The sequence below is a fragment of the Haemaphysalis longicornis genome, unplaced genomic scaffold, assembly GCF_048455015.1.
Source record: "Haemaphysalis longicornis isolate Haplotype H1 unplaced genomic scaffold, Haemaphysalis longicornis Haplotype H1 scaffold_1, whole genome shotgun sequence".
In the NCBI taxonomy this organism is placed as follows: domain Eukaryota; kingdom Metazoa; phylum Arthropoda; class Arachnida; order Ixodida; family Ixodidae; genus Haemaphysalis; species Haemaphysalis longicornis.
The window spans coordinates 432,680,924-432,694,414 of record NW_027526203.1 but is presented as its reverse complement, the minus strand read 5'-3'; the positions used below and the strand labels follow the sequence as shown (position 1 = coordinate 432,694,414).

Sequence of the window (13,491 nt, the reverse complement as noted above, 5' to 3'; positions counted from 1 at the left end):
GCTCCGCTGTCTCGAGGAGGCGCTTCCACGTACTACGCGCCACTTAACCCGAGGAATGAAAAACCACACCAAGTACTCGAACACCCGTAACCCATTCTACATCGCCCGCTAGGCTAGATGCAAATGTGCCGAAGCGCACCGCCATACTTTTGCCCCTATTCAGTCGAGCTCCAGACAGCTCACCGTACTCATAAAATAGCCGCATAAACGCTTGGTAGCTGTCCTCGTCCCGAATGAACAGGGACACATCGTCCGCATACGCAGAGACCTGGTTGCAATGCGTTAGCTCTTCCAATGAGGTACGAGCCACCGATGTCAGCAAATGATGCGGGTACCCAGCAGACAACAGGCGGTTAACCTGGACAATGAGACTTCTTTTCTATTGAATACGCACGACTTCAAAAAGTAATTCCTTACACAAGACTTAAGACACCTCATTTAACTCGTCCAGCCGCATCAAACTTGTAAATCAGGTATTTCAAGTAGTTTATTTCTAAAAGCGCCGTTACAAATAAGGTTAATATTTATTTCCACCCCGAACTGATTCATTATCATCATGTGCTATGGTAAATGTCTGCAAATTATCATAGGTGAAGGATTTTCTTGAGTACAAAGGCACACCGCACCACGCCTTTTTTTCTGTATACGGGAATACTTTCGTATCCAGTAACCTGAGTGACCTCAATGTCGGAGGTGAACAGTTTTCGTAAATCCAATAACATCAAAGAAGCATTTGAATTGGTCAAGATCGGCCTCAATCCCATCAGTCTTATTCTTGAGGCTTTGTGCGTTTATGTGGTACACAGAAAAAGTTCGTTGAGGAGAATATTTGTTACTACTTAGAACACTGCTAGAAGAATCTGCTGTAAAATACGTCACCATGATTGCACTAGCTCCCACATGAGGTCAAAGGAATGAGAAGTGCGTGCTAAGAACACCTTATCAAGGTCGTACGTGGAAGAAATTCGAATTGCGCGTGCCCCTTGCTCCTTCTGCACGAAACTCTTGCCGTCGGAAGACCATGCAAACGGATATTTCGCCTCACGCGCTTTCACTTTAGCTTGCCACAGCAAATTTTTGTTAGCAGCAGTGAGGTTATCCAAAAATGGGATGCCACGTTCAACCTGAAGTACGCTGTTGCGCTGTGCAAGCCAAGTCGCCTTCACCGATCGCCGACAAAATTTTACCAACGCAACGGGCACCTTGTTTAGGCGTGCTGATAGGCGGTGCATGCTTTCAGCATCGTTTCCCGAAAGAACCGGCATCTCGAGCCTTTTTGCGAGGGCATTTATTTTACCCGGAAGGTTCTGATTTTTCTGTGAAACCAAGGGCATGAATTTTCATGCTTTCACGGCGGCTGTATTGTTGCAGGTAAAATCATCAAGCCCCAATGATTTGTTACGGCTTGAACTACTAATTATGCAAAGGAGGACAGGCCCTGCCAAAAATAGAATAAATTCGGATGATGACACATGTTTGTGTAGTACAGTTGAACACGGATATATCGAACACGGATATATCGAATTATTGTCTATATCGAACAGTGCAAACATCCCCTTGAAAATCCCATGCAAAAGTATAGGGCTGTTGTGCGCGTGTATCGAACTCCTGATCACGGGCAAATTCGATATATCGAATTCCGCGCCGAAGGTGCCCCTGAAAGTTTGCTTCCTCTGATGTGGCGGAGTTGATGATAATGTTGACTCATCACAGGAGCTGCCTGGCTTGGTGAAAGAGGCGGCGTCCGCGGCATTATGTCGCTTCGATGGCCTTCAACAGCTGTTTTCACGCTAGCACGAGGGGCAGCTCCATGATAGTTAGAACGCGGATAGTAGTTGGGGCGAACGAACATAAAGCAGCAAAAGAAATTGACCGGAGGCACTCTTTTTCTGTGATTGAGCTGTTTAGTGGCTCGTGCTGGGGGACCGATGCGGCGTTGTATGTTTTTTTTTTTTTTTTTGTCCAAGGCATTCATTTTGGAGCAACGAAGGTGGGAATTCGTCGGGTGCAGGCTGCTGAAAAGGTGTTGGTTGAAAAGGCGTTCGAAATTCCTCGCAGCAGTTTTGAGGGCGATGCACGCATCAACGTTGACGTAAAGACGAATGCAGCACAACCCGCCCCGGCTATTCCGGAGCGTGTCGGGTGCAAAGCGACTTCGTTGCACGCCTCCAGATGGGGGAGGTGTTCGGTTCGGATACTGAAGATAACGGAACTCAGTGCCTGACAACGTTCCCAACCGCCTACTGCAGCCGAGGTTACGTCAGCGTTATTCGCCTCTGTTGTGGCACAGTGTACAGCGTTGATTTTCTCATTTGTGCGTGTTTGTAATCTTGAAGACAATTTGGCGAACTTTACGACGAAGAAGAAAAAACAAGCGAAGCTCAAAGACATTTCAATGATAAATAAAGTGCGTTGGTCATCATGCTGCGGTTCGGATTTTCCGTGCTTTGAGGGTCAAAACGGTAAACTACCGTTTTCCACCACTTCAGAAAACTCTCAGTGATGTGCGGAGTTGTCAGATAATCTTCAGATAGGCGTATTTTTATATATCGAATTATCGATATATCGAATTCTTTCGCGATCCCCTTGGAGTTCGATATATCCGTGTTCGACTGTATATACACTAAACTAGTTCGTTTTTTTTCTTGGATAAAAACCAGCGCGAACTCAGACGAAGACGAAGGAAGTGAAACACAAGGACAGCCGCTGGTCTAACAACTAAATTTTAATATCAGAAAGGGTGTTCAGTATTTATCTTTAGTATTTATATTGTGTTCAGTATTTATCTTCACCCTTTCTGATATTAAAATTTAGTTGTTAGACCAGCGGCTGTCCTTGTGTTTCACTTCCTCCGTCTTCGTCTGAGTTCGCGCTGGTTTTTATCCAAGATTGTCTTTCCAACTAGCCCAGCTTGCAACCCTCCTAGTTCGTTTTGTCCTATTGTCATGTTGTTAATTTTTGGCTAGGCCGGAAGAAGCGGAACCAAAGTTGCGTTCTATCATGTTTTCTGTAGAAAGGCGTTCGTTGACTTATAACTGATTTACTAAGGACCTAGTTTTGCTCACATTGCGACTAGGCGCTTTGAATTGTTTGGCGCAGAATTGTCCCTTTGCCTAGAGAATCAGCGCGGTGGCTTTATTTTTTTTTTGCCATGCGGAACTCGGCGCGTAGCGCTATGTTTTGAAGGCCTCGGCGACACCTTGCCCAGAATGAAAAAAGCCCTCTCCTGGTCCACCATCTTCAATGGTGCTATTCTCTTAGGGCAACGTAAGTCTTGGCTTTTTAGAAGGTTTAGGCATTTCTGCGTCGGCTCAAGTAGGAAACCATTCAGTCCGTCTGTAACACTTGTTGTATCCAAATTTCGACGCATACGAAAGTGCTATCGATAAAATTCGCGATAGGGCCTCCCTAACTTCATATCATACAAAGCATATCATCAATGAAAAATATTTTTCAAACAATGCATTATCGTACAGCTGTGAACCCAATCGAAAGGGTTCTAAAGGGGCATAGTGATCCATGGGGCCTTATGGAGGCATTTAATAAAGCGCACTTAGGCCATCCTACTTTGAAATCAAACTTCTTACATGTCGCGGAACCGCTCCAGGAAGGCAACGAGGAAAAAGGCGTTCTCGAGCGGCTCCCGACGGAGCGTTTCAACGGAGAAATCCGAGGGAGGTCGTGACGTCACCGCAGGCGGAGTTCCGCTCGGCCAGCTCCTTCGCTCACACGGAGGATGCGACTTTCGGAGGGACATCACTGTTTGCAGTCGCCTATCTCTAAAGCAGAGCTGCCGTAGCACCGCCGATTCCGCGACGGTGGCAATTTCTATTAAGCTCATACGTACTGATCTTGTCAACCGACCAAAAATTGGTCGTCGACGCGATGCAGGTGCTGCCGCGCGCAGAGAACGGCGCGCGACGTGATAGCAGCCGGCCGGCCCACCTACAGGCCCGCATACTGATGTTAGGCTTAACACTGCGGCGAATATTCGATCGGCGCTCTGGCAAGCGGCTCAGGTGACGATTTTTAGAGCAACTTTCCATGACATCATTATCCCATTTCTCGTATACGCAGCTTTGTTTGCGCCTTGGGGAGCAATAACAAGCTGTCGCTCGAGCTACCGGCGCCGGCCTGCGCCACTTCGCGGCCGCGGCCGCCGCTCGCCAAGCGCCCGTGCTGGTGGTATTCTAGCCACCCTACTGGTGGTGTACGCGGCTCCCTCAGTGGGCCTGTCATGTGCGCCACGCATTTTCGCGTCCGATGTATTAAGAAGCGATAAAAATAGAGTGCCTGCAACCGCTCTAGAACTTCAGCCGCGGCCAGCTGCCCGACGAGCAGACGAAATCCCGCCTCCTCCGCCGCCGAGCGTCGGAGGGTTTGTAGCTCGCGAGCAGAAGCTCCGATCTCCCATCGGAGGCGGTGCGCCGGAGAGAAACCGTGACGTAGGGGTCACGTGGCGCGCACTCCGAGGAGCGAAACGGCGGATTTCTCTCTCGTGTGAATACCCCTTTACCTGCTACACAGCACTCCTAGCTGTATGTAAACAGAGTAAGTAGCCTAGCTGGTGCTCTTTCTTCACCTTGTAACAATGTTACCCCTTAAAGATGCCTTCCCAGAAATATATTTGAGCGGGATAGTGAGGCAGGTGTAAAGGGGCTCGGCGTAAAGTGAAGTGGGGGGTTTTATGGAGGCCTTTAATACAAGGCCGCTCGTCCTTCACATTTTCCTACAACCTCTCATTTTGCCCCTGGAAAAAAAGAAGTGCTCCCATCAAAGCCTTTGTATATAGTAGTGAAGCTGATTTTAAAGGAGCAGGGGTGTATAGCTTTTTGCAGGGATGTCGGGGGTCTTGCGGTGGCATTTAATAAAACGCTCTAGGGACTTCCTACTGTGGTGTGCAACTGCGTGTTTTGGGGACTCAAAAATATCTTTCCAGTAATGCGTCTATGTTTTACCGTGTAGACAACTTTGAAAGAGGCTCGGCGTACGGCAGAGTGGCTTAAGCTTTTATTCTGCGATAGGATACTGAACAATAGATCACAGCTATGTCGTCAATCAAGTAATACAAGAACCCGCCGAGTACACTAAACTCGTTTACATGGCATTTATAAAATATGAAAAAAAAAGTTTGATTCAGTGCACGCCGCAGGAGGGCTGGAAGCATTAAAAGACTAGGAAAAAGAGGATACCTAAATAAATCTTCGAGACGACCTATATAATAGATGTACGAGCAGGATAACTCTTCACAAGCAAAACGACAAATTCCCGATCCCTAAGGTCGTACAACAGGGAGATACCTTGACTTGATTGCAGGGTTTAACGCGCCGACGCAACGCAGGCGATGAGGCGCGCCGTAGCGGAGGGCTCCGGATTAATTTTGACCACCTGGGGATCTTGAACGTGCGCCGAAATCTCGTACACACGGGCGTTTCTGCTTTTCGCCTCCATCAGAAAAGCGCCCGCCGCGGCCGGGAATCGAACCCGCGACCTCGTGCTCAGCAGCGCAACGCCTTAGCCACTGAGCCACCGCGGCGGGTAACAGGGAGATACCACCTCGGCACAACTGTTCCCAGCATGTCTGGAGAAGTACTCAGGATGCGTAACTAAAAGAACACAGGATCACGGATAAACGGAGAATACTTGAGCCCTTCGAGGTTTGCAAACGACATGCTCTTGCAAAGTGAGTCTGCACAACACCTGCAAAAAACGCTTGAGGAACTGTCGTGAGAAAGCATAGCTGTAGGTTGAAAATGAATATGAATGAATCTAAATTAATGATGAATAAACATGCCGGAAGCGCCCTCTTCAGCGAAAGTACCAAAACGCAAGAACAAGTACAAGGATATAAATGCCCCGGACAAGTTACCAGGTCTGTGTCCAAACGCGAGAAAGAAATCTACAACAATATAGGTATGGGCTGGGGTGCACTGGGCAAGACCTCCCAAATAATTAAAAATGTGAGCTACCTCGATCACTCAGAAGAAGAATATGCAACCACTGAATGCTGCCGGTGATGACATATGGAGCGGAAACTTGGCGCCTTACCAAACAACTGGAAAGTAAACTTAAGTCGGCTGAAACAGCCATCGAACGAAGATTGATAGGAGTAGCACTCACGAGCACGAAACGAGCTTCCTGAACCTGGAAACAAACTCGAGTGGAGCATATTGTAGTTCAAATAACGAAAAAAGAAATGGACTTGGGCTGGCCACGTAGTGAGACGAAATGATAACCGGTGGACCACCAGGGTAACAACGTGGATACAGAGAGGCTGGTCTAGAAGGCCAATAACTCGATGTAGGGACAAAATAAGAAAATTCAGGCCGAAAGAATAGATCTTGGGGAACAGCGCGAAGTAACAGGGACGCAATAAGAAAGAAGTGAACAGGGCAGCGCTGGCCCCGTTCACGTCTTTCTTATTGTGTCCCTGTTAGTTCGCGCTGTTCCCCAAGATTCAAGTGCACTAACTAGCCCAACTCGTCACCTTTCGAAGGAATGGACTCGAGCAGCGCAGGTCTGGAGTGGTTGGAGGTCAGGGGTGAGGCCTTCGTCTTGCAGTGGACCAAAGTATAGGCCATTCATGGTGGTGGTGGTGGTGATGATGATGATGATCTCACTTGGTAGTTTCCGTGAAAATTTCTTTGGTTTCTGTTCTATTACGCAGCTGGCAACAACAATCTTTGTATAAGCAGCACCTCCTGCTGATTTCACTTTCTTGGCATTATGCAATAAGGCACAGGTGGACGTAGAAAAGATTCAAAAGAAAATTTACCGCACATATTCGATGCGCTCATACCTTAATTTGAACCAGAAGGAAATTCTATGCGTATGCTTTGGCACGAAGTCAGCTGCTGAAGCGTGAAGCAGTTCAGCCATGCTGCTACCGGCCTTACTGCCGTGCTTAACCTGCGTGGGGGTGCTTGCCTATCTGGATCTCAATTGCGGGAAGATCCACTAAATAAGGTACGCTTAAGAGGAACGACACTGACGCACGGAGGAAGCCATTTTGGTTTTTGACGTCAGGGTGGCCAGCTTTATGCGCCCTATTGTGGCTGACATTGACGGGCGGAATTGGTCCGGGTGCCGCTTGGCAACCATGACAGCTGTGTTTACTTTTCGAAGGTTTAGAGACAGCGCGCCGGAGCGATGGGGTTCTTATTGAGTGGTTCTAGGGTACACTAAAGCCACTAATTATTTTACGCTTTTTATGTGGCTGTAGGTTACGCTAGGCCACTGTCGTTCTTTCCCAGCGGGAAGCGATGCAGGCGTTCTCCACGTTCCCGCCGGGGTCAGGCGTTTTCCACCTGTCCGCCCATTACAGAGCAGCACGGAATCGCTACTCGGCCCGGGGGCTTAAAAACTCACTCTCAAAGTGTCATTCATCCGCACTGCGCTCCGAAAATCACTACTTATCGAAGAGCGCAGCGGAGGAAACACAGAGGCATCAAAATGTCAGCGCCCATGGGGTAAAAAAATGTCACGTGACGCGATTCGACCAATTGCTGCTGTCGGCGGCTTACAACAATGACAGAAAAGAACCTGATCTAGTGGCTGTAATTGTGGGGTTTAACGCACCGAAGCTACACATGGGCTATAAGGCCCGCCGAAGTGGAGGGCTCCGGTTTAATTTTGACCACCTGGTGATCTTAAACATGCGCTGACATCTCGACACAGGGGCGTTTTTGCTTCTCGCCTCCGTCTCAATGGCAGCCACTGTGGTCGGGATCGATCCTGTTTCCTGGGCTCAGCAGCAGAACGTCTTATAGCCACTGAGCCACAGGCGTGCGGGTTGGATTTTAGTCTAAAAGACGAAACTTAATCTCAAAAGCGCAGTCTATACTTCAAGTGTATATGGACTTTTTAGACCGTCTTGTGTTATAACCAGCGCAAGCCAACCAACGATGTTCAGCCAACTAGCCCGCCTCCAGGCGTTACTCAAGCTTAAACGATGTGAATGTTTAGGTGAGGTCGAAGCGGGCGACACCATTTTTTTAACCTTTGATGATGGGTTTACACTGGTGCGAAATAAAAAATAAACGACAAAAGATAAATAATTACGACGAATGTTAATAACCACGGGTCTGCTAATAGCTACGAAGCCCCCCCCCCCCCCCCCACTAGAATGAATACTTAATCAACCATGTAGCGTCAGCGCTAGGCGGCCGTAACTTATTCAGTTTGAAATTCGCCCGCAGAGAGGTAGCAAAATGCAATGAAGACGGCCCGGTTCCGCCACTTCTCAACGACATCAAAAACTTTATTGTAACCTTTATTCGGCTGGAGCGATCGGGTTCATGCGGCACCCGGTCTCCCTGTGAGTGATGAGCTTCTTCTTGGCGTCCTTCTTGGGAAGCGAGTACAGCAGCTTGTCCCAGAAGCTCGGTTCACCCCAGCGCAGGTAGTTGGCGGCACGCACGTACATGCGCAGGTCTTCGTCCATCGCATCCACGGCCGCCTCGTCTACGAGCACGATCAGCACACGGTTGATGTGGTCTTCAAGGGCGCGCTGGTACGCCAGCCGGAATTCGAAGCGGCACCATTCACTCTCCACAAAGTTCCTGCACCCAGAGCACAACCCCATTACCGCTGGCCACAGGAGGATACTGGAAGAATTCGGGACAGCAGTAGACAAGCAGTTACACAACTAATTGACATTGTTACTAGCCACCTAATGGGCGCATTGGTACCTTTTCTCAAAGAGCTGTACAGTTGAATCCCACAGCGACTAATATCAATGTACGCTTGGGAAATTGAATTCTCGTAGAGGGATCAAGAAAGTTTGGGGAACATTTATGAGTCTGACAAATATTTGGCAGTGGTTGCTTTATTTTGAAAGATAGAAAAAAACAAACGAATAATCGTGGTTTCAAGAACTAAGCGCATGGTAACTCACAAGTTAACCTACATGAACCCGTAGGCCCCCGCTACGGCATGTCTTATAGCCAATTCCGATTCCACAAATTCCAAGAGTCTAGAGACCCAAAGAGCCGGCTGCGCACATTTGTTTCAATACAGGATGATTGGATTGCCCTTGATTAATTAACAGGGCTGCACATCCAATAGCAATCAGCACTATGCTCACGGTAAAATTAAAACACCACATTAGCAAGGCACCAAAGGAGAAAACAAGATGGCCTATATCCATACCTCGGCAAAACCGGACTCCACTCAGTCATTCTCACTCAGAAAAATATATTTTTTCTGACGCACTCACTGACACTAGCGCTCACCACTTGCCCTCACCACTCGTCCTCACTCGTGCTCACGCTCCCCTCTCGCCGTCACCACTCGCACTCGCGCTCACGCTCACCACTCGCCTAACCACTCGCACTCACTCGCAATCGCGCTGACCTCTCGCCGTCCGCACTCGCACTCAGTCACGCTCACGCTCACTGCTCGGCCTCACCACTCGCATTGCGACCAAAGTGCCACCACTTGACGAAGTCTCGCGGGCAGTCGGAAGAGGGTGGGCGGTCTCCTGACTTGGGGCACGCATGTTGAATGGACGTTTCCGGCGCGTTTCGGTGCGTCACGCGGGCTCGGAGATGCAATTTGTGCTGCACGTGGCGGCGCACCACTGCTCCGGTATTCCGTCGGTGAGCATAACTATCTTGACATTTAGAGTGTTTTTTAATGCCTCTATCGAATATTACTATTAGGGCCTACGATTAAGTCTGTATGCAAAATAATGTTTACAAGTTGCAATACTAAAAGCTACCCGTGATGTTCAACCTTGTCGCCTCCTGACTAATTTGCCTCCATGAACAACAGACCAGCCGCAGCCACTGCTCGCGCCGTATGTTTGCAGATCGCGGATTGCAGCGGGGTTGGGGATAATCGTGTGAAGAATAACCAGACCGAAAGAAAAGGCCGTTTCGTGCTGCTTGTAACGTAAATGAAAACTGACATAGTGGGTGATATTGTGGTCCTGCTCCACGTGCGAGACAGCGGACCGAACTCTTCTTGCCGCCTTGGCTCATCATTAGGAGTAGATACATAACAACGGGGAAAGAAGAAGGAAACGAAGGCTCGCGAGCTGCAATAGCTGTTCCAGTAATCCTGTTAGCACCGGAACCGAACCCGAACCCAAAACTGAAACCCAGCCGGTATTGTTGCCGGAACTGAACCCCAAAGTGAACAGTTATGTGCTGAACACGCTGAACCCAAATGGGACAAGAAATTATGAGTACAGGTTCACGACGAAACGTCCGAACATTCGTTATTGTTAATACGAGGTCAATGCCATTCGGGGCTTTTCTCTTTTCCGCACTATTGACTTTGTAATCTCTCATGTGTTTATTTCCCCTTTCGCGTCAGTCACAACGCACTTTTCTTGGTCACAACATGGGAACAGAATGCACACCAAATACTGGAATGGTGTATTGTTGCTGGTTGTGCAAATAAATTTTAGGAATGAGGAAACGGAATGTCACACTCTGAGCAGCCTGCACGCGGTGGGAACATAGTCTTGCCCTTCCCTCGCTGCGGATGCCCAGGAGCAACAAAGCCGCAGTGTCGCAGCATAGCGCAACGGCGAAGACCCACACTCGCAATGTGAGTAGGTATCGCATTTCAAAATTCGCTTACAGGGCTACACACCTGCAAAGTATAGATTCTTGACAAGTGTGACCTGCCAGGAGTCTCAGGGGATAATCCGACGGCTGCTAACCACACAATTGGGCACGCGGCTCGACTGCCGCCACCGTCGGCCATATTTCTGATGGGGCCTACAAACTAAAACGACCCTTTGTCGACATTTCGGAGCACGTTAAAGATTCCCCACGTAGCCTAAATCATTCAGCAGTACTCCTATACAAGGTGTTATAGGGAAGACTTAAGGTTATTTAAAAAGGTAGGCTTTCGGAGGACCCGCCGGGGTGTCTCTAGTAGCTAAGGCGTTGTGCTGCTGAGGGCGACGTCGTGGGTTAGATTCCCGGCAGCGACAAAAACTCCCGTGTATACAAGATTTCGGCGCCCGTTAAAGATCCCCAGGCGGCCAAAAATTAATCCGGAGCCCTCCACTACGGCGCGCCTCATCGCCTGCGTTGCGTCGGCGCGTTAAACCCTACAATCCATCAATCAATTCTTTCAGAGGAAATTGTTTTCTTGCACGAAATGATCCGAGGCCGTGGCGGACGCAGTAAAACGAGTTCAAAGTGTTATTTACCGACATAATTAGCTATAATTTGTTAATTACCTTTTTAAGTATTCTACTCAGGTGTTTGGTTGTAGAGCATTGTACAGGATCATCAAGCAAAGGGATTACCATGATTAGATTTGCGAAATTGTAATTGCGCGCAGAGCTACAGCGCTCAGAGCCTCAGCTCTCCAGATGAGCGCAACGGGCTCCGTGCGTCTGCTGAGTGCCGCGAAGCCACGCCCACGTGCTCATGTGACTCTAAACTGTACACGTCACACACCCGCCACGCTTTATCTACGGCTCGGGCGGAAAGTGTTGCTCCGTGGCTGCCGTTTGCTCGCAAAGATAAAGCGTGGTGGGTGTGTGACGTGTACAGCTCCGAGTGACATGAGCGCATGGGCGTAGCTTTGCGGCGCTTAGGTGCCGCACGGAGCCCGTTGCGCTCATCTGGAGAGCTGAGGTTCGGAGCATTGTAGTTCAGCACGCAATTACAATTTCGCAATTCTTATTATGGTTAATCGGTTTGATTGATGATACTCTTCAATTTCCTCATTACAATCAAACACCTAAGCAGAATAATTAAAAAGGTAATTAACAAGTATAGTTAATTATGACCGTAAATAGCACTATGAACCCGTTTTATTGCGTCCGCCCCGGCCTCTGATCACTTCGCGCAAGAAAACAATTTTACATCGGAAAGCCTATTTTCTAAAATTACGTAAATTCTTCCACGTAATATCCTGCATATGGTGCGCCTCAGGCACACGTGTGTAGTTTCGGGGCATCAAACGCGCCCATATTTTGACAACTGTGCTTCTATGCGAAAAAAAGGAAGGGTCGCGCACGTTGTTTCCAAATTCCACGCAAAGATAATCAACTAAAAATTTCTGCTTTTTTGGGTGCCTTCAGCCGTCCAATAAGAACAAAACAAAAAATAATTCATGCGCTCTTCCACTTTGTGGAGATGGATGACCAGCGGAGGTGGGCGCTGTCGAAGAAGTGCACGAAACAAACACGTTGCTTGTAATTTGCATTTAGCATACCTACTGGTTAATTGGCTGAACGAAACTTGGACACACTAGAGTTTTATTCTATCGGACAAAAATGGGGTTGTCCGTTTTCTTCCCGTATAAGCGCGTGCATTGACAGCAGACGGGAGTTAAACAATATTGATAAGATCAGTGTGAACTACGTATAATGAAGAAAAGTAAATGAAATTCGGCGTAATGTTAGCATAGTTTTAGAGGCTGACTGTTATACAATGGGTTTCGGGATTATAGTTACCACAAAACAAGAATTTCAGCTGTTATCTCTAGCCATATATACTACCTCCGTAGAGTACCGTGTATTGACAGCAGCCGAAAATTCTGTAACATCTAAAACTTCACTGTGGACCGATTATGGCGCGTAAATGAAACTCGACGTAATGATAGCGTCGTTGAGCGCTAGACTAGAGAATTCACCAGAACGTTGGCTTTGCCATAAGATTAAATTTTGTCGACACGCGACTTTTTTCTACGCACTCTGTCGATGCACGCAGTTGCGGTAAGAATCAAGCCTGCATTGAGCATTTTTTTTCTTTGTATTACCTCCCACATAACGAAACGTGCCACCACTGTTAAGTCATCAAGCGCTGCATCTGGTGCCTGCTTTGATCGTCAGCTTCTCAGGTTGGGTAAAACAAACACGTTTTAATGTTTCCGATTACTTTTATGCCAAAGAAAACCGCTGAGATATGGTAAGGATTTTTTTTTTCTGTTGCAAGAAACCGTATCCCCCAACCATGACGAAACTGGGCATATATTGTCTTCATGCAAAATTCACCGGTGCACATAAGTTTGCTTAGGGTGTTCGAAGGGGAAAGCCTGGCGGCAGTTACGGGTGATTGTACTGCTACATCGTGAGTGGTCAATAAAAAGAAAGGGAGCGCGGTGGCGATGCACTCGGCGTCTACCCTGGATACCCAGATTCAGATCCCGTACTCAAATGTTCTTCTTATTTACAGTTTACAGCTGTGGTCATTTCCAGGAAACTCAAAAATTGATTCTGAAGTCTATATACTAGTTCCTGTGAAAGAAGCCGGCTGTTTCACAAAAAGCAGTGAGGTGCAATTATACTGGACGCGTACGTCGTTTCCACAAAAAAAAAAAAAAGAAACGTGAGAAAGACCGAAAAGTTTTGAAATTTTACGCTACACGTCAGCAGTGACAAAATAGAGGAAATGATAAACCTTTTATCAGTGTATTGACTGTTTGTTACCATCCAACTGGCACGATCAAACGGAACACGAGGCACCATTACATCGTCCAAACATGTTTCTTGGTTGTGGCTTTTATGGGCCGCCAACA

General features: G+C 47.9%; 1 protein-coding gene across 2 annotated transcripts in view; it reads right to left on the bottom strand.

Moving 5' to 3' along the window:
• Nucleotides 1-8,239: 8,239 nt before the first annotated feature.
• Nucleotides 8,240-13,491, bottom strand: part of LOC144155739 (uncharacterized) — a 48,342-nt gene continuing 43,090 nt past the window's right edge. For both annotated transcript variants that reach the window (XM_077687351.1, XM_077687352.1), the window contains one exon: nt 8,240-8,561. In XM_077687351.1, coding sequence (XP_077543477.1) covers nt 8,273-8,561 — 289 coding nt within the window. In that variant the 3' untranslated portion in view covers nt 8,240-8,272. The remainder of the gene's footprint in view (nt 8,562-13,491) is intronic.